This window comes from Bemisia tabaci, chromosome 2, assembly GCF_918797505.1.
Source record: "Bemisia tabaci chromosome 2, PGI_BMITA_v3".
NCBI lineage: Eukaryota > Metazoa > Arthropoda > Insecta > Hemiptera > Aleyrodidae > Bemisia > Bemisia tabaci.
Window position 1 is genome coordinate 41,654,078 of NC_092794.1, and position 20,145 is coordinate 41,674,222.

A 20,145-nucleotide genomic window follows, 5' to 3' on the forward strand; every position below is an offset into this window, starting at 1 on the left:
CTTAAGGTGAAAGAGTCTCTTTTGTCACTGTGTGCTTCAAATAGGGCCGCCTTTAATTCTTCCCATGTCTCTATTGGGACGTTACTAATTTGAACTTTAGCATCGCCTTGTATTTTTGCCAAAAAACCGGTCAGGAGTATATGGTTTTGGAAATTTTGGGGGTTGGCTCTATCTGCGAAATGGTCCTAAATTCTTCCACATACTTTTATAAATTCAGGCAAGCGTTGTGGGTTGCCATAAAAGGTAGGGATGGTATTTAGATGTATATTTTTGACTTCTGGTAAATTTTGGCCTTGTTGACCCGGCAATGCAGCGGCAGGCGGATTGAACCTTGGAGGTTGAAGTACTCCTTGGTTGTTTGATTGAGTCATCTTTTGAATGAGGGTTTAATTTTTTTTTTTACAGAACTGTAGAGGTTTCCTTTTGAGATTCGTCTAGACGTTCACTTACTGAAGGGTCTGGGTAGGAAAGTCCGAGGAATCAGGAGTAAAATAAAGAGGATTGTCACTTGTCAGAAAATTAAACACTGTGGAGTATCACAAGAGTACTTATAGGAACAGGATCGTCCTCAGCATTTTCTGTGATGAGCTCGGGGCAGCGGCCCAGGGAGCTGACTATTGTGTTATTTTAGCTCATTGAGGAGGAAAAAGAGAGAAATGATCACGGGTCGAGGTGTAGGCTTGGACTAATCCGCATATCTTTTATTAAGTCTCGCAGTTGGTTACATTGCAATGCTCAGCATCAGCACATTCTTCAGACAGACTGCATATAACTAAGGTTGTCAGGTTTATACATAACAAATTAATTCAACACCCCCTCTTAAACCTGAATGACCTTTCATACAAAAAAAAATTAATACAATTGGTTACATTTTCTTACAAAGTAATTTCTGGAAATATTGTCAATGCAGAATTTTTCTTACACACTAATTTCTAAAAATGCTGTCGATGCAGAACTTATGCTTGTTTTGTCCTAGAGACTTGGTTAGCATGTCGGCTATCATTTTTTCAGTGCTGACGTACTTTAAAACAAATTTATTTTCGGCTATCCAACTCCTTATGCAGTGGTATCTTATATCAATATGCTTACTCCTTTCATGAAACACAGGGTTGTGAGCTAACTTGATTGCTCCCTGATTGTCGCTGTACAAGATTGTGATCTCAGGTGATAGAGGAAGAACCTCTTTACACAGATTTCTCAAGAACACTGCTTCTTTGGAGGCTTCTAAGACAGCCATATACTCTGCCTCAGTTGTCGACAGCGCAACACTGCCTTGCTTACGGCTCTCCCAGCTGATGACTCCACTTCCTATCTTAAACACGTAGCCTGTGTAGGACTTGGACATTTCATCCGTAAAGGATTTTCAGCATTCCTCCTTTCTAATTGGTTAACTACATTTTGAAGACGCGTGAATTCAGCAATGAATTCTTGTTGATTCAAATTTTGAGCCATGACGTTTTCAGGGGGATTATTATCTTCGAGATTTTATTCGTCAGGATTTAATACAAACCTAGCAGGTCTTATAATTTGATTTGGATTTGGATTATGTTCCGCCATGAATCAAAACATGAAGTTAATGATTTGATTCATATCCTTAATCAAAATTCAGCAATAAATGTCGCAAGTTATTTCGGATTTCTCGTAAATGAGGCCAAAAATCACTTCGTTTTATCGTGAATTTCTGACGAATTTTCTCCTTGATAATATGACTTTTAATATCCCGATAATGATTTTCAGTTAGAAATTCTCTGAGAAAATGAATAGTTTCGTCATAAGATAATTCTAACGGATTTACGTCATTAATAAACTCAATTAAATCATGCGTAATTAATGGAGATTTATTCAACCAACACATGAGTTTTAATCTTTATTCATTAGAAGAAATTTAAACATTTTCTGAATAATAACTTATTGCGCGAAATATCTTTGCCGTGACTGTAAAGGTGAATTGAAATTTTCTTCAAGTCTATTCTTGATTTCGTTGCTAATTGGATCGCTATACTCATGTGAGATCAAAAAGTCCCAAATCAAATGAGGAGCGTCCGATATTCCTACGTTCTGAATATCCGTTTGCCTAGCCAAATTAGTTAAATCTTGGACGATAGGACAAATAGGATGCAGATAAGAGAACATGGAAACTTGAACAAATTTCAAAGGCCTAACAGTAAGGAATCACTTTGCAATTTGTCAAGAACACTTTCGAATAATCTTCGGAGGCCTAGCAGTAAGGAATCACTTCGCAAATTTTTGAAAGAGCAAGTAAAATTTTTGTAGCCCCACACTAGGGAATCACTAACAAAAAGAAAAATCTCAAAAAATAAATTTTAGCACAGAAAAATAAAGAAATTTCCCTTCAAAAATTAAATGGGGGAATGGTCAGAATATTATCGATCATTACAATTGACTCACAGCAGGAAGGCGATGATCCTCATCTTCGAAGCGGGCAGGTGTGAAAATCAAGATAGTCGGAGTTGGAATCTCGAATCTGGCGTCCGGAGGGTGTGCTGATCAGTCTGTCCCAACGGTGTCCCAGGTATTCGTCCACGGTTGGAATCTCGAATGTGGCGTCCGGAGGGTGTGCTGATCAGTCTGTCCCAACGGTGTCCCAGGTATTCGTCCACGGACCCAATGGATTTCCAGGGGATGCTCGGGGCAGGAACAGATTTGAGCTGGAAGCTTCAGGAAGATGTCTTAGTGGCAAGCGAAACCAGAGGAAAGACCAGACACGATGACGCTTCAAACCAGATTCTATGATGGCAAAATCTCCGTCACGCTTGTAACACTCTATGATAGGTTTAGAGAGTCTAGGAGCACCAAAGTAGGAAAAAGCTTCGATATTGTCAATGTAGACAATGACACGATCTTGAGTGCGACGTACTTCAATCGGCCAATCTTGACGAAATTGTAGATAATGTTCGTAGATAATCGATAATAATTTCTGTTCTTCCTTCTCGTTTGCGTAAATGAAACGACGTTCCGTCTTGGCTGGTACAGGAAGATCGGAACCGTAGCGAGGGAAAATGTCAACGGACATAGACACGGTTTTTCAGAAGCGTTAGGTTGTTTTTTACTTTTCCATGAAATTACGATTTACGTGAAAAATCCTAGCGACGAGCGCCAGTTAAGTTTTGCTAATAAAATAGCGGAGCGGCAAAATTGCGCCAGAGCGTAGCTCAACAAAAATAATAAAAATCAGAGTACGAAACACAGTGACGTTTATTAATTTCAAAAGTAAAGATTTACAACTGACACATTAAACGGGTTAAAACGCACAGAATAACGAGCAGAGGGAACCGGGCCTAACTGGTATCACCGACGAGAGACTACGATTGAATTTGGAGAGATTCGGGTGTCATTTTATAATGACACCTTATCTAGGTCGATTGACGTAGATTGGGAGAAGAGGTCATTCCAATATCCGCAGTTAGCTAAAACAATGCTTAATTAAGAAGCGTCAGCGATGCTGTGCTTTTGTCTATCAATATTTGGAAACCAAATATTGTTACACGTGCCATGATTGCCAATTGGGCGAGAAAGTAGGAAAGAACATAACTTGTATGAGCTGTGCTAATGCCCTCCTCCTACCTCTCTCTATTCTGCTCTCTTTTGGTCTTACAGGGGTTAAAACCTGCTGCGATACAATCGGAGAGTTGTCTGTAGACTGCCTTTTTTTCTTCTATCGTCCACCGGGTTTTTTGGGCTTTTCCTTAGAAGTTTTCAGTTTTTTCACTGTATATTCAGAGGCACACTTAGAGGTACGTTTCCTAGGAATATCAAGCGTCAGGAATTTCTGAGTCCGTACCCTCACTTGGAAAATTATTGTCGTCATTGAGAAGACTTCGAGCCTCGCAGACTTCATTCTGATCTTCATTCTTTATCACCATTTGACCTATTCATGTCCAAATGAAGTGAAACATTATAGAAAAACTTTCTAACCCCAAATTACAATGATATATGCTTACCTTTGAAAGCTGAGGAACTCGTATGCGTGGAAAAGCTCGCAGTTGGCTCGACTTCGTTGGCGAAGGGTAGGAAATTCTCCGCGTCCACTTCGTCGTCCGAAAATGTACAATCCTGAGCACGTGGGGAGGGCACTTTTTGACCGTCGGAAAGAGGGGGAGTTACACATTTTGGTGGAGTTTGGGGTTCTCGTTCTGGGCGAGTAGGAGGTACCATTATTGGTAATTGGAAGGCAGGTAAAGGTGGATTCGGCGGAAGGGAGAAGCCCTGGGAACGCAGTTTCGGTTCCATCGGAGTGGAATGTTTTAATTCTGGAGACTTTATGGGAGCGGAAACTGGACGTGGCTTTTTCTTCCATCTTTTTAAACTAACTAATGCCGCGAGTGTGGGATCCTCCTTTAACTTATACAGGCTACCCTATGCTACCTTAAACAGGCGAGCCAGTCAAAGGAAGGTAACCTTAAACAGGCGTACCCTGGTTGGTGAAAGGTAGGAGGAGTGACGTCATGCTACCTTAAACAGGGAGCCAGTCAAAGGAAGGTAACCTTAAACAGGCGTACCAAGGAGGTGAGTGGTGCAGAGCATACTGACTTAGTAGCCGATGTGCGGCTGTATTTATGTGGGAGCTAGAGAACCGGTTTGTTATATAACAAACCAGTTGCTTATGCAACTGAACTGATGTGGAAACTGGTTTGTTACGCAACAAGCCACCAGTTCGTTGCGCAACTGAAAACTGGCCCGTTATGCAACAAGCAATTCCAAGACAAACGCTGCTGCCAGATTATCTGTCCTCAACATACCCCCCACCAAATTTTCTTTCAAGAAAAATTAGGAACACTTTGAAGCTTACAGCAAATAATAAGTTATTCACAAAAAACTGGAGAATAGTTACAAAGAAAAAAACCAAAATATTACTTCAGAGACATCATTGGATGTATTAAACATCCATGGGTTTTTATGAATCATTAATTGAGATCCATTGAAACAATTATGGAACATTAATCGAGATCTATTGAAAGATTAGGTAATTGAGATCAATTGAAACATTTATGAAACATTAATCGAGATTTAGTAGCCTTTTCACGGCGTCGGGGTATAGCCTCCGAAACTTTCCCCCCTTGAAGTTGAGGCGGAAGGGGAATAGCCGCTTTTTCCCTGTTGTCCGCTCTAGGTAACGCCTCATTGCTTCTGCTACCTCAGTGCTGATGAGGTCGGGATCCGTCTGTAGCTGCACAACCGAGCCGTTTGTGGGCGAGCTTGACTCCTGCGGGCTGGGTGAGCTTAAGTCGATGATCTCCGAACATACCACCATGGCCGGAGGGGGTGGGAGCGGAGAGTACGTAAAAGTAAAGTTGGGCACGGGTGGGTACATGAACGCGAATGGGCGATGCAAGTCCGTGCGCGTTGTTGAGAGCGGCAAAATTTGGCGCGACACTAATTGGTCTTTGATTTGGATGCGCAGTTTTTGCGCTTTCAGTCTGTCATTTACAGGGCCGATTGGAGCTCGGCGCGCAAGAGATTTCGCGAAATAGAGGGCGTAGGGACCACAATCGTGACCGTTTAGCTGTTGAGGGACCCGCGCGGTATAGACATTCCAATCAGTAGACTTTGGAAAACTCGAAGTAAGAAGTCCTTTAAAATGGAAAGCGCTTGCGATGCTGATTCGGTTTGAAGAGCTTTATCGAAGCATACGAGGGTGCGATCACTAAAACTGACTGCTAACAAGAACCAATGCTGCCTGGTCGGGCAGTGTACCGGCACAAGTAATTAATTGAACGCCGCGGTCACTTTGAAAGAGGCTCTAGCTCGTTCCACTCCGTGAAACCAAAGTTTGCTAAAGAAGAATGAGTCTACAATTTTAACGTTTTCACTATGCTGCTGAAGCAGATGACAATATGTGTTCACGACATCGTTGTCGATCCACGCACCGAGTATTAACTTCGACAGGGATTCAGTTGACGGTAACTCCATGATGCGTCGTGCGTGCACTGCGAGATCAAGCTCAGCCGCTAGTTCGATGCTGACTGGTCCAGCGGGAGCCGACAAAGTTTGACCGCGGGTCTCTTCAGCGTTCGCCCATCTGCCCTTTGAACCGTGGCGACTCTCGTGATACCGTCCGGACCTGGGTGCAAGGCAGTCACTCTCGCTATCGCCCATTGGAGTGGCGGCGCTGTTTCCTCCTTGAGCAAGACGATATCATTCTCCTTAATCTGCTCGGTGTGCTTTGTCCATTTTTGAAGCTGCTGTAGAGTATTGATGTACTCACGAGACCAGCGGGTCCAGAATCCTTGTGAGATTGCTTGGAGCAGTTGCTACCTCGACAGTCTATTCGTGGGTTCCCGGGTCCAGTCATACTCCGGTAAACTGAGGAGGGGCCCTCCCACAATAAAGTGGGCTGGTGTCAGGACCTCTAGGTCTTTAACATCTGACGAGAGGGGGCATAAAGGCCGCGAGTTTAAAATGCCTCGATTTTGATCAACACTGTGCTATATTCCTCGAACGTCAGTTTTTGTTCGCCAATCACTCGTTTCAGATGGTACTTGACGGACTTAAGTCCTGCTTCCAAAATTCCGCCAAAATGTGAAGCAGCGGGGGGGTTAAAGTTCCATGAGAGTTTCTTGGGAGCTAACCCTTGCCTGATCTTTGCGATATTCTCAGGTTGCTCTAAAAACGTATAAACTTCGCCTAGATAGTTATCTGCCCCAACAAAATTTGTTCCATCGTCGCTAAAAATTTCTTCGCAAAGTCCCCTACGAGACAGAAATCTGTCCAAAGCCGCGACGAAGGCATCGGCGCTGAGGCTGGAAACTAATTCTAGATGAAGCGCTTTTGTGGCCATGCATACAAATAGACAAATGTACGCTTTCACCGAAGATGCATTTCTGCGCGTACCAGTTTTTAGGTAAATAGACCCGCCAAAATCCAAACCGACGCGTAAGAAACACCGTGCTGGTGTTACTCTGCATGCTGGTAGGTTTCCCATTTTCGGTTGAAACGGGGTAGGTGAAACCTTGTAACACGTTACACATTTATGCAAATGGGCTCGTATAGCGCTGCGTGCTGAGAGAATTCAAAATTCTTGAGAAATGAGGCACTATAGTAGCCTCGGCCCAGCATGCATATAGAATGTATGATAATGATGAATCACGATGGTAGTAAAATGAGCCCTTTTGGGCAGAATTGCAGGATGCTTCAATGAAAATTTTAATTATGAGTTGCCAATTCTACCCCCCACCCTGAGGATTCCCCGCTCATCAGTGAAGGGACTCAGAGGGGCTAGTCTATTACTAGTAAGCTTTCCTGCTTGTAGCTGCCGGATTTCTTCAGAAAATTCCTCTTTTTGGACAATTTTGACTAGTTTATTTGTTGCCAATCTCAGCTCGGCTAACGAGGGCGGTCCAGTGATTTTACTTTCACCTGCGCGCTTACGTTTACAATTTTTTTGGAATCTCAAGCACCATGCTGTCACATTCTGTAATTTTAAGTATGAAGAGTACCTCGTAATAAAGGTTTCCTCGGTCTTAGTAGATGTGAGTACAATGGGACCGGGTCTCATGTCTGGAAATTCCGGCTCTTAAACTGTGAAAATCGGTTTAATATTCCAGTTTTGTTCCTAAAGTTGAAGAAAATGTGGACCCAGAGGAGCTCCCGTGCCCCGCGCCCGAATTAAATGTATCGATTTTATCGATAATATCGAATGTCTTGGAAAATAGGATAAATGACGTATAAACGGAATTTATCTGCTACAATAATATATTTGGTGCTCGGTGGCACTAACTGACATACAATGAATATGATACGAATACAATAACACTGGGACTGTACCGCTACGGAACGAGGGGGGCAGGGCTACGGATCACTACAGGGTCGAGCAAAGACTGAGCGTGGCGTCAAGAGTGGAACGGGTATTTGTAGAAGTGCCTACGTGACCAATCTCACGATAGCAAGGGCTACGTGAGATTCGGAACATAGCAATGGGCGACGGATTTGGGGAATCGGAGCTGGGCGCATACGAATTATTGATAATGAGGTGAAGAGGCGAGGTCAATGTGATAAAATGCGAAGTTGGGAAATAAAGATGCAAATGACCGCGGCCGGCCGGCGACGCGAGTCGAGAGCTGGTAGGCAGCGGGAGGCGGTGAGGAGAGGTGAGGAGAGGATCGATAACATCTTCCCCCCTAAGACTGAGGAACCGAGTGGAAACCTACATGAGGGAGCGGATGTAGGGATGCGAGGTTTGGAGGGAGTAAGTTTAATTCTTGATCTTGGGTGGTTTCAGGGTTGTCCGTAGCAGTAGCAGAGTTATTATCTAGGTTAATAAAGCACGCCATCTTCGGGAAGCGAAGTAACATTTTGTGGCGAAATATATTCAACAATAAAAATAAGTAGAAGAGTGCAACTGTAGGCCCAAAAGTGTGATTTGTGGCTTTCCAAGAAATCAATTTCCATCTCAGGTGGAGGAATGTCGTTTAGTTCCGGGTCTTCTGACAGTTGGGTGAAGTGGAAGGATGTCTTGAGGTTTGGCGGCGACTCGATCAACAGCATGGGGTTTTGGAAGAATAGTGGCTTGGTTTCCGATGTTAGCGTCCTTGGGATGGTCCTGTTTCGAAAGGTGAGGCTGCATTGTCCTGGGTTCAAGAGATAAATGCCAGACAGGTCGTGTTCCTCTGCGTGGTGAGGGCAGTTTAAGGTGATATGTTCTTGAGTCAGGAATATTCCCAGTAGCTTGTTTGATTCAGGAATGTTTTCGAGGTGGTTGACGAAGATGTCTACTTTGGCATGTTCGCAATGTTCAGAAGATAGTGTCTCGAGAATTCCCGTCTCACATGTGGCAGCAACGCTGGAGTCTGGGTTGGAACATTGCAGGTGTGTTAGGCGTTGGCATGGTCCTTTCAGTGGGATGATTTCATTGTTGTCGATATTTTTGAGGATGTTCCTGTGAGGAACTCGCACAGTGATGTATTCTGACAGGTGAAGGGTAGGGATAGGTAGCATGTAATAAAGGGTGAAATCGGCTTTATGAGTTATAGGGACGGAAAGGAAGAAAACAATATCGGATGGGGTAATCTTGCAGTGAACGTCTATCAGTTCTTCAAAGAACGGTAAATTTTCTGGTGTTGTTGCGAGGGGTAGTTCTTCTTTGTAAAACCGCTCGATTCTTTTGAGTTCGAAGAGGAGTTCAGATGGTTTAATTATACTGGGGTGGAATGTGTTGACGTGGCAGAAGAGGAGTGCGTTTTCTAGGTCTTCGACGATAGTCAGGAAATTGATGAAGGTAATGCTTAATTGGTCGAATGCATCTCGTAGGAGTAGTTTGTGTTCTGTCGATGAGACGGAGTCTCGCAGTACTCTGTCAATTTCAACTAAACGCGAGGCGAATTCTTGTTCGTTGTTTTTTTTTTTTTTTTTTTTTTTTTTTTTTTTTTTTTTTTTTACTTCAAATAGCCCACAAGGGCTAATCCCACGCTTTAAGTCCCCTCCCCCCTCCGTCCCTACTGAACCAGCCCCAGGCAACATTGTTTGAGACCATCAAACTCGGGTCGCCTGGCCGGGAATCGAACCCGGGACCTCCCGATTATAGAGCAAGCGCTACAACCACTACACCATAGGAGGCCGACAATAAAAGTGTAGCAAGAAACTGATCTGCAAGAGCAGTTGCAGCAGCGCGCTTTTCAAATTGTTCCGCGCGATGACGCTCACCAAACTTCAACCGGTTCTGGATTTTCGTTTTACCAACAGCGCCTTTTCCTCGACGCTTCTTGATTTCTTTAGGTTCTTTTGATTCAGGTAGGGTAGAGTTGTCTTCCTTAGTAGCCATCTTTCCAAGGTAGCAAGGATTCTCCGTTCGTACAAGACCGGTGGCGAAGTTGTGGCGAATCGTCTGGAGATTTGAGTTATACTTGTCGATAATTTTGGTATTGATGCTGTACTCTTGCTTTACTTGGTTTTCGAGTATCGTTTCTCCTTGTTTTAGTTGGTCTAAAATGTTTCGTATCTTTGGCCGTCAGAGTCGTCTAGGTTTCCCGTGACGAGTTTGATTCCGGATCCTAGGACATTAAGAAGACCACGTCGGGAGCGTGTCTTCGTTTTGTTTTTGTGAGTGTGTATGGCTGCTGTGGATGGCTTTGTGAAAGCAAGTTTTTCCTTGATGGTGGCAATAGTAAAGTTGATATTTTTAAGTTGAGGTTCAACCGTTGGCATTGCAGCATGATCTATTGAGACGTTTGAGAGGAAGGCGATGTACTGGCTATTCAGGATGGAGAATTCGTGTGAGAGAATTTCCGTGCTGTAATAGTGAACGAGAGTATGCGTAGTCCGTTGTAGTTTTGCGTCTCCAAGTTCGAGTGGCATGATTCCCGGGTTGCTTGTTATGTTTTTGATTGCATCGGTGTTTATGTCTGTGGCGGTGGACCACTTGAAGGTGTACAGCCATCTGCAACAAGAGGTGCAGATTTTATTAGTTTAGGGCGTCGCAATTGATTTATATGTATTTTTTTCTCCCGATTCAATGCTAGCTTGCATGCTGCAATTGCTATATCCGATCTTCCTATTCGGGAGTAGATTTTTGCTATCAATTGTAAAACAAATGGAGCTAGATTTCCAAATGCACATACTATATCCTCGAGATTGCTCAAACTCATATTCAAAGAAATTCAGAGGCACGATTCCGCTTCCTTGAACCTGGAAATGAGTCAGAAGATGTACAAGTTAAGTGATTGCTAATTTAGTAGCAGAGCGGCAACTGCGCCAGAGCATAAGCTCAGAGCAAAATAATAAATTCAAAGTACGGAATACAATGAAGATTTATTAAGTTCACAGAATAGAATTACAACTGACACATTAAAACGGGTAGGAACGCACGTACTAACGGCAGAGGGAACCGGGCCTAACTGGTATCACCGAAGAGAGACTGCGATTGAATTTGGAAGGATTCGGGTGTCATTTTATAATGACATCTTATCTAGGTCGATTGACGTAAAATAGGAGAAAAGGTCAATCGAATATCCGCAGTTAGCTAAAACAATTGCTTAATTAAGAAGCGTCAGCGAAGCTGTGCTTTTGTCTATCAATATTTGGAAACCAAATATTGTTACACGTGCCATGATTGCCAATTGGGCGAGAAAATGGGATAGAACATAACTCCTCCCTTCTTAGATTGAAATTTAAATGGTAAATGAAAAATTTGACGATTTTCAAAATTTTAAGAATTTTTAAATGAATAAAAAATTCAATAAGACTTCAAGTCCTAGAAGAGGACTGAATTCGTATGGGGAAATTCAAAAGGGGAATGGAAGGACCAGGAGCTTCAGGCTCCGTATCAGCAGGTAATGGAGAGGAAATAAATTCCGAATTCACCAAAACTGGGTTACGCTGTTTGCGAGTCCTCAGTTTGCAATACAAAACAATTAATAAAAAGAAAGATTACAAACGATGCTAAGCAAATTCCATATAAAACGTAAAAATGAATAGCTTTTTCAAAATAATAGATTGAAGGGGAGTTGGGTGTGAAGAGTAATATTCAGGACTCAGTTCCATCTGTAAGTGGTTCAGACTGACATTAAATGGTAAAATAGAAAGAGAAGAGTTCTCTAAGTTCAATGAAAAATCGGAAATGAGCATTTCAGCGGTAGTATTTAAACTCGTTGGAAGCGTTTGATTCCTGAATTTGAGGACACAATTACGGTTGTAGTACAAGTAAATTCCAGCAAGTAATTTACGTTCGGAATACGAGGGACAATCAAATTCAACAAGTTCCATGCGAGGAAAATAGAACACATACTGAGATGTTTCATAAATATTCTGGATATAACTTTCATTTAAGTTTACAAAAACTGTAGGGCAACGGGCAAATTGATTCCTCTGAACGGCTCGAACACTGCAAGAGTCTCTGTGCAAGGGTGTTGCTTCTTCACACTGAAAGCGCGTTGGCAGCTTCACGCAGGACACAGTGGGTGACAGGTAAGTTGACGTAGAAGAATCCTCAAGAAGGTAGCGCTGTTCTGGAATGACTGACATATAATATTCTGACCGTACAAAAGAGGGTAAGGAAAGCAATTTATGAAGAGTATAGTTTGTTTCAAAATTTACAGGTACCGTAATATAATAAAATATTTTTCCAACTTTAATTTCACATGAGACTTTCATTATTTCTTCCATCTGATAGGTTGGTAGTGAAGTAATATCCACGGGTATTGACTCACGAAAGTAAGAATAAATGCTTTTGATTTCCTGACGCAAATCATTAGCGGAGATAACAGACGGATGAAGTTGACCATTGTTGCAAAATAGGAGAGAAGTTTCAATTTCTTGAACGAATGTCAACAAGGTTAACCCATAACTAGATAAATAGCTCAAAGTTTCAGTAAAATGGTGATCATGGATTTCGGAGAAAGTTTCGTTTTGGATCTTCTGTAAATAATTCAATTTTTCAGTTAATATCTTCTCATTCTGTTCAACTCTTTTGAAAGTTTCCTGATTTTTATTAATGATACTAGTAGTCAGACTATAGCCATTTTTCACTTGATTTTTCCAAGTTAATCTCATTTTTGTCTAAATTTCTAGTAATTTTCTCCAAACGAGCTTGATCCTCGTCATCCATATTACCAGTGATAAATGAAATAGCTCTTCTAAGAAAGTTAGCTACACCTCTTTTTGGGCGTTGAGTCGAAGGAGTCAAGTAGTTCAGTTTATCCAAAAAACTACTTCCTAACACTTTAATTAGTTGAAGACTGGAAGTATAATTATCATGCTTATTCAAAACCATTTTCATCAGAACTCCATAAGAATTTTGATAAAGTTGTATCTCTCTTCTGAGGGAAGTTACATTAAGATAATGAACAAACGTGTGCGAAGTTTTTTGAAGGTAAGCATAGCCTAATCTTAGTGGCAAGACGCCAGGATTAGTGGTTATATTAGTAAGTCCACTTATAGCAGCACAAGTCCCAAAACATCTGAAACAAAATTAGTCAGGATCAGGAACAAAAGGAGTGCCTTGCTGTTTTTTGGGTCTCTTCGTTTGATCAACGTGAATCTTTTGCTTTACATTAGTTCTCGGATTAACGACAGCTAAAGTTCCTCTCTGTTTATCAAACTTAGTTACCTTAGAAACCTGGAATCGAGGAGAGGTGTTTTGGTTAGCAATTCTCTTCACTAATTTCCTATAAATAGGCTGTTTTAATGAAGGGGGATCCTCTCGCTTCACATTTCTCTTAGATAAGACCTTAACCTTTTTCTCTTCTATTCTATCGTGCACTTTTTGGAATACAAATTTAGAGAGTGCACAATGTTTACTAACATAATCTTGAGAAGTGATAAGTTCCTCATTTAAGCTTAGTGGGTCATTCTTAGTGTGACAATTTATAATTTCAAAAGGTGTCATTTTGGTAACACTGCTGTAAGAATTATTATAAGCTAAAACGGCCCTTTGAACTAGTTTAGTGATTTTTTCGTCTTTGTAAGCGGGCTGTAATTTAAAAAGCTTCAAATGTTCGGCCAAAGTAGAATGAAATCTTTCTACAGTGCCTTGTGAATTGGGGTGATTATGAGAGGTCGTATGGTACTTAATATTGTGAAATGCCAAGAAATCCTTACTACATGATTCACAAATTCAGTGCCCAAGTCAGAACAAACTTCCTTCACGCATCCATGATGGGTGAAGAAGGTAAATCATTTATCCATTACTTCAAGACCAGTTTTGTTCGCAACATGATAACACTGGGCATAACGAGAAAAAGCACAAACGATTGACAGAAAATTTTGTTGTTCAGCAGAATATAAGTCAATATGAATCGTTTGAAAAGGTTTGGTAGGTGTAGGAGTCTTGTTAAACTTTAATTTAATTGGATTTCTATCATATTTCGCAACATTGCAAAGGTCACAATTATTTATGAAAGTTTGAATAGATTCTCTCATATTAGGCCAATAATAATTCTTAGACAGATAAGTTTCAGTTTCCAAAATTCCTCGATGATTTTGAGGCGAATGATGATAACTTTTAATTATACCAAGTTGAGCATCTTTCGTTTCAACATCAATCAAAAGTGAAGTATACTTTGTAAAATTAATATTTGAAAATGACGTTTGACTACCTTAGTAAAAACAGTAAATAATTCTTCGTCCTTAAAATATAAACCATATTGTTCTGAGGGAACGACATGACTGAGTAAAAACTCATGAATATGCTTTTCAGTATCCTTATGTGGCAATGCAGCGGAGACTCGGACCTTGTCCTTGAAAAATGTCTCTACTTTTATTCCAACCTCGGCATCAGCTGTTAGAGAGAACACCAGCTGGTATCGTTTTAAATTAATCGGCTTCTCAACAATGGGAATGTTTACAACAGGTTCATTCACTGCACTGTGAACCGTAGATGCCGTAGACGGCGAGGCACCCGGAACGGGGTCAGGTTCAGTGGCACTCGGTGGCATTTTTCGAACGGGGCCCGGAAACCCCCCAAAATTATGTGGGTCGTAAATTTTTGCATTATTGGATAAAATCATGCGTTTAGTGAGCGTCTTGTTAAACTCAATGGCAATGGCTCAGTGGCAACCTTAGGCACATTGAAGTTAAGGAAATGTAGGCACATGCAAATTTACAAAATTTAAGGGTCCAAAGTTTTAAAAAATGACAAGTTAAGTTTTAGGTAACAAGTTTCAGAGTCAAAGTTTTAAAAACTACCTAGGAACGTAACTTCGTAAGTATAAAAAGAACTTAAAATGAGTGACAACGTACCTAGTCAATCAGCCAAGCTGATTCAGTTTTACCTGAGAAGAGAAGTAGGTATCTTAAAGGCACCTATAAAATTGGCTACTTACCTAATCAGTCTTAACAAAAGATCCATTGTTTATTAATCAGTGACTAAGTAGATACTACTTAAGAACTAGAGAGAGAGTCGGAATTTCACAAATGCATTAAGCTCACCGGGTAAAACCCTCTTAGTAAAAAATTAATAAACAGGTAACTAGAAAGAAACATAATTAAATACCTTGAGCATTTGAGAAAACGAAATCATTTAAAAGTACGATCAATTAATCTGAAGAAATTAATGGACTAAGTAAAAACGAAAATCTGACAAGTCATCAGAGAAAACAAAGTATTTTCTTGACCCAGTTCCCATTTTTGGGGCTTCTATCTTTTGAACAATCATGTTACCGCTGATGGTGTCATCATCAGTTAGAGAAGGTTTATAAAAGCTCATAGAGGTCTTTGGTCTCTTTTTAAGGTATTCAACGTCATACATTGTTCCGTCATCTGTCTCAGCCGATGACAACATTTTTCCCACATAATTGGTGACTGAATTATTTCTTCCTTCGTATTGTACAACCACCCACTGTCCTACTTCGACCCAGCGACATTTCTTCTTCCTGTTACATTCAGATTCGGCCCATTTTTTAGTGTTTTTTCTCCCAATGAATAAATAAGTGAATAATAATAATTGGGTAAAGACTTACTTTGGATCATCACCAGGATGGGTAGATAAGTTTGCCGTGAGCTTTGACGCATAATTGCACACAAAAGTATCTGCTAGAAAGTCAAATAGTATACGACACAGATGATTTCCATCAAAAATCCTCAAATCCTTGCAAGTTTTTTGTAATGAACGGACCTTCATTTCCTTATAATTCTGAAAACTATACTTTGATTTCAGGAATCAGTGGCGTTTTGATTCTCTGATTCCCTGTGTTTTGTCTGTTTATTTTTCCAATTCTGCGACTTTCTTGTAGTACATGCTGAAATATATCGTTGTCTTCAAAGGTGCATAGAACATCCTTTGTAACATTGTAGTGTATTTCTCGAAGGAAATATTTCTATTTGTTCCCAGAAAAATGAATTCATTTAATTGTATTACCTAGCAGCAATGGGGTATCCGCCCTATACACTTAAGGCGATATCCTTTTGTTTTTTCCGCCCCTTAATTGTCGTTTAAAGTTGACTGTACTCTCTATTTTTATAAATCTTGTGCTGTGATAGTAGTTTAAATAAAACCAATTGAACTGTAAATCATTGTTATCATTTATTTACTCTGCCTTCTAGGCTCTCATCTTCTATCTCGGGAAGTTTTTTTCTTTCGAATACTATACCATAAGGCCTTAATCACTTCTTCAGCCTTTTTTTCTTTCTTATGAATCTTATATATCTAGTAATAATCCGTTAAGACTCAGGAAGACGAAGTTTAAGGCATACTTGACCCTGAATTGGGCTACTCGACAAACGAAAAAAAAGCTGTTGTCTTCACAAAGGTATTCTTGAAGGCCGAGGGGTAGAATTTTTCCGGCAAGTTCCCAATATGAGGGGTTTGGAGGACGAGGCGAGTAAGTGCAGTTTTTGAAAAGAAAAAAATGAGATAACAATGATTTCAAGTATAACCAGCTTTAATTCTGTGAAAAATTTGCTCCTAAATTCCATTTTTGAAGCATCAAAAAGTCAGTTTGAACTTTCTTTCCGCCTCAAGGATCCATGTAATTTCGGGATATCAAATACGTATTTCTAGAAATAGCAAATACTGCACTTATGCGCCTTGTCCCCCGAGCCCCTCATATAATCTCTCAGCTTGCCGTTTAATTTTATGCATTTCACCACCGGCCTGAGCTCTGTAAAAGATACAGTCTTAATTTGATGGTCATACATATCACAAAACGGTAAAAAGCAGTACCCACCAACAGTCAGTGGCAATTTTGCAAGCTGGCATCACTGTTTTCCCTCCATTTATATCCATTGAGAAAATGCATTAAAGTGGAGGCAATTGCCTCACCAAGAATCGATTGTTTCACATACATTTAAATGGAGGAAAAACAGAATTGCCAACTCTCCAGAATCGCCACTGTCAACAGCAAAACTGTAGGAGCGCTTGTTATATCTCGTTATCGGTGTCTCAAAATTGAGACAACCTAAAGCAAACGGAGCGAAGTCTGTTCTTGTTGAATTATTGGCAAAAAATCAAAAAGAATTGAAGCACAAGATGTCTATGAAAGAAATTTAATTTATGCACCCTTCATCTTTGTGACAGATTGTCAAAATTTCACTTTCCTTTCTTGTGAATGAAAATATCATCAATTTCAGGAGTATACAAGAAATTGTATCAACATTTTTAGCAAAGCCGAGAATTAACACAAGGATCGTGACAGTTGCAACCGACCATTAAAAAGTACTAATCATGCGCAGGATATCAAAATTCCTGTATGACCCAACACAGGGAAAAGGATCCCAGTGCGGGCAAACTGGTGTTATAAAGTGACTGAATATTAACATTTAAAACATTTTTAACAGCTAAGAGTCTGTCACTAAAATGACCTTTTTATTCCCCTTTTTCGGAAACACGTAAATTTTCCTCAAATCCATCCCAAGCGAAACGTTATGATGAGACAATCCTTCAGCGCCGAGGCGTGAATTATCGATCATTAATATCTCCCCATTTGAAGCTATGCTAAAAAATCGATTATTTTTGAATTCAGTTTTTTCTACAGCACTGATGTGAAAAAAGACGTGGTGGGGTTTTTCACGCTAATATCTCAGCCAACATAAGAAGCGCATTCAGTGATATTGATAACAACGCTGATACAACTATTCGCACTCTATGGACGCGCGTGTTGCATGTGAAAAAAATTGAAGGCGCACTGGTCACTAGACCACGAAGCAGTGCACGCAGCAGCGCAGTGGATCGAGTCAATAGGAGAGGTCGGACAAAATTGGGAAACTTTAAACGCTTATAACTCCGTTTATACAAAATTTTGAGGTTCTTAAAGTGGTTCCATTATTGGTTTCCTCGTAAAATTTTCTTCTTGAGACACCCCTTGAAATGTAAATTGTGACGAAATGAACTCCAAACTTTGCAGTTTTAGTCAAAAATGTCATGTCCGATCTCTCTAATTGACTCGATCCACTGCGCGCCGCGCCGCTCATTGATTCCAAAGCCTGATTAAAGTGGCAACAAATCGATAAATTGAAGTGCAATAATCGTCGAAAAAGTTACGATTTTCAGATTTAGATCGATAGTAAATACTGGGCAGAAGACTCCTGTAAAACATCACGATCGAAGCTCTATTAAAGATGTGAGACGTGACAAGCATATGAGGTGCGACGCGCGGGGCCTAAGGAGTATGGTCTCAGCTACCCAGCGGCAGTGCTGTGTTTCAGGTTTTGTTTATGTTGTTTCGCCAGGCCTGAAAATGTTTCGGAACCTGATTTACAAATGAAGGGTAAGTCGAAGACGTTCCACGCTGAAACTTATTCATTTTTATCATATCTATTGCGCCAGGCTAATGCAGATTGCTTTTATTCGATTTTGGCTCAAATTTTAATATAATCGCTTAAGTAAGTACCTTAAAAATATACTTCGCTCCTATTTGTTCCCCGTAATTTTACTCGAAAGTCGTTGTCATGATTCTAGACTACATTCTAGTCCAGAAGGCAAGATCCGTCATCCACCGTTGCCTCTCGGAGTCCTCTAGAACAGCGTGCGACACCAAAAAAAAAAAAAAAAAAAAAAAAAGAAAAATGCTGTAGTAACATCCCGGATGTTACGGTTGTTAATATAATGTGCGACAACTCTTGGATGCTGCTATTAACACTCTTGCAGTTAACGTAGCATGATAGGATATAAAAGTAACATCCTAGGATGTTACTTTAACAGCCAGAGTGGTAATGACAACATCCAAGAGTTGTCGCACATTTTTTTAACATCCAGGATGTTACTGCAGCACCTCTTTTTTCTTCGGTGAACGTTACTTATGTGGTCGTCCCGGAAAGCCAATTTGAAGTTCCATAAACATTTTTTTCGATGTTTCATAGTGCTCCACTCAGATAAACTACGAACATGAATACATTTGATATCAAGTTGAGCGTGGTAGATTAATACGAGTTCATACGGCGGATTGATGCACTGAAAAAAAACTCCGGCCGTGGGAGCCGCAATAACGGGCTATACAGACATATCGTCCGTTCCGGGCTCAAAGGCCGAAAATTCCGGCTGCTGGAGGCGTAGCTATCTATGCCTCCAGCAGCCGGAATTTTCGGCCTTTGAGCCCGGAACGGACGGTATGTCTATATAGCCCGTAATTGCGGCTCCCACGGCCGGAGTTTTTTTTTCAGTGTGACTCTCGAAAGTAACGCTCCTGAGCTGTGAGATCCGGAGCACTATAATTTCAAAAGAGTGATTTTTTTTTTAGGAGTTTATTGGTAATTGCTAAGTTCAGCAATCCAGAGAACCTTTAAAAATGAATTTTGCGCGGTTTTAACATTTATCTGATAAAATCTCAAATCTGGCTTCGGAACCACAGCGCGCCGGTGCGAATAAGTAGCAAGATGCAATTCTGTGGTAAAAACTAAGGAAAAACGACAGGAAAGGATTTTCCGATCATTCTCAAAAATCAGGATTATAAATCCCACTACCACACCGAGTAGTGACAGCGTGTCCCTGCGAGCACTGCCTACTGCCTCCTGCTAGGATGACCGGAGCGCCTTCAATTTTTAGCATGCAACGCGCATGTCCGTAAAGCACGAATAGTTGCATCGAGGCGCTATTACCGATATCATTTACGCTCGGATATCAATACTGAAGTGCTGCGTAAAATGTCGTGAGAACTTTCGAGTGTTGCCAAATTTCCTTCGATTAAATAAGAATTATCGAAAACCTCCGGTGAAAATGTAACACGCAGGTACCCAGAGTGCTTTTCAAATGGACTACGCTTAACAGAAGGAACAAACCAAGCCACATCAGCTATTGCCAAATTGAATTGGGCAATTTAATTTTTTACCTAAATACGGTTGTGCAGATTTTTCTGCAAATTTCAGTGAATTTTCTGAGTAGTACGAAGCAAATTCCTCAAAAATGTCAAAATAATCCGCAAAACCGTTCTCTTGTCAAAAATTAAATTACTCTATTAAATTTGACAATAGCTGATGTGGCTTGGTTCCTTCTGTTTAACGCAATCCAAATGTTCTACAGGATAAAGTTCATAACGAGAGGTGATAGACCTAGATAGGTAATGGACATACGTCTGTGGATGGACTTGGCCTGAATTTGACCTGGCCCTTACGTACAATCATCGAAAAACTGAACTTAGTTCAGATTGTTAGTTGGTTAATTTTATCAGAGACATTCAGCACGTTTTTAGAAACATTCATAGCTTCTAATCTCTGTATGTCTTATTTTTCCTCTGGCTTGTTGGTAGCCTGAAAGCGAAACAA

General features: G+C 40.7%; 1 protein-coding gene across 4 annotated transcripts in view; it reads left to right on the forward strand.

The window, feature by feature from the left end:
* The window catches only part of LOC109040034 (beta-1,4-galactosyltransferase 7), a 49,716-nt gene extending 33,756 nt beyond the window's left edge, over positions 1-15,960 (forward strand). For 2 of the 4 annotated variants that reach the window (XM_019055798.2, XM_019055796.2), the window contains exon 6: positions 15,182-15,960. In XM_019055798.2, the coding sequence (XP_018911343.2) occupies positions 15,182-15,252 (71 nt within the window). In that variant the 3' untranslated portion in view covers positions 15,253-15,960. Of the gene's footprint in view, positions 1-6 lie in introns of all 4 variants that reach the window. The other 2 variants (XR_011899365.1, XR_011899364.1) reach the window with 2 other exon arrangements.
* Positions 15,961-20,145: the final 4,185 nt, after the last annotated feature.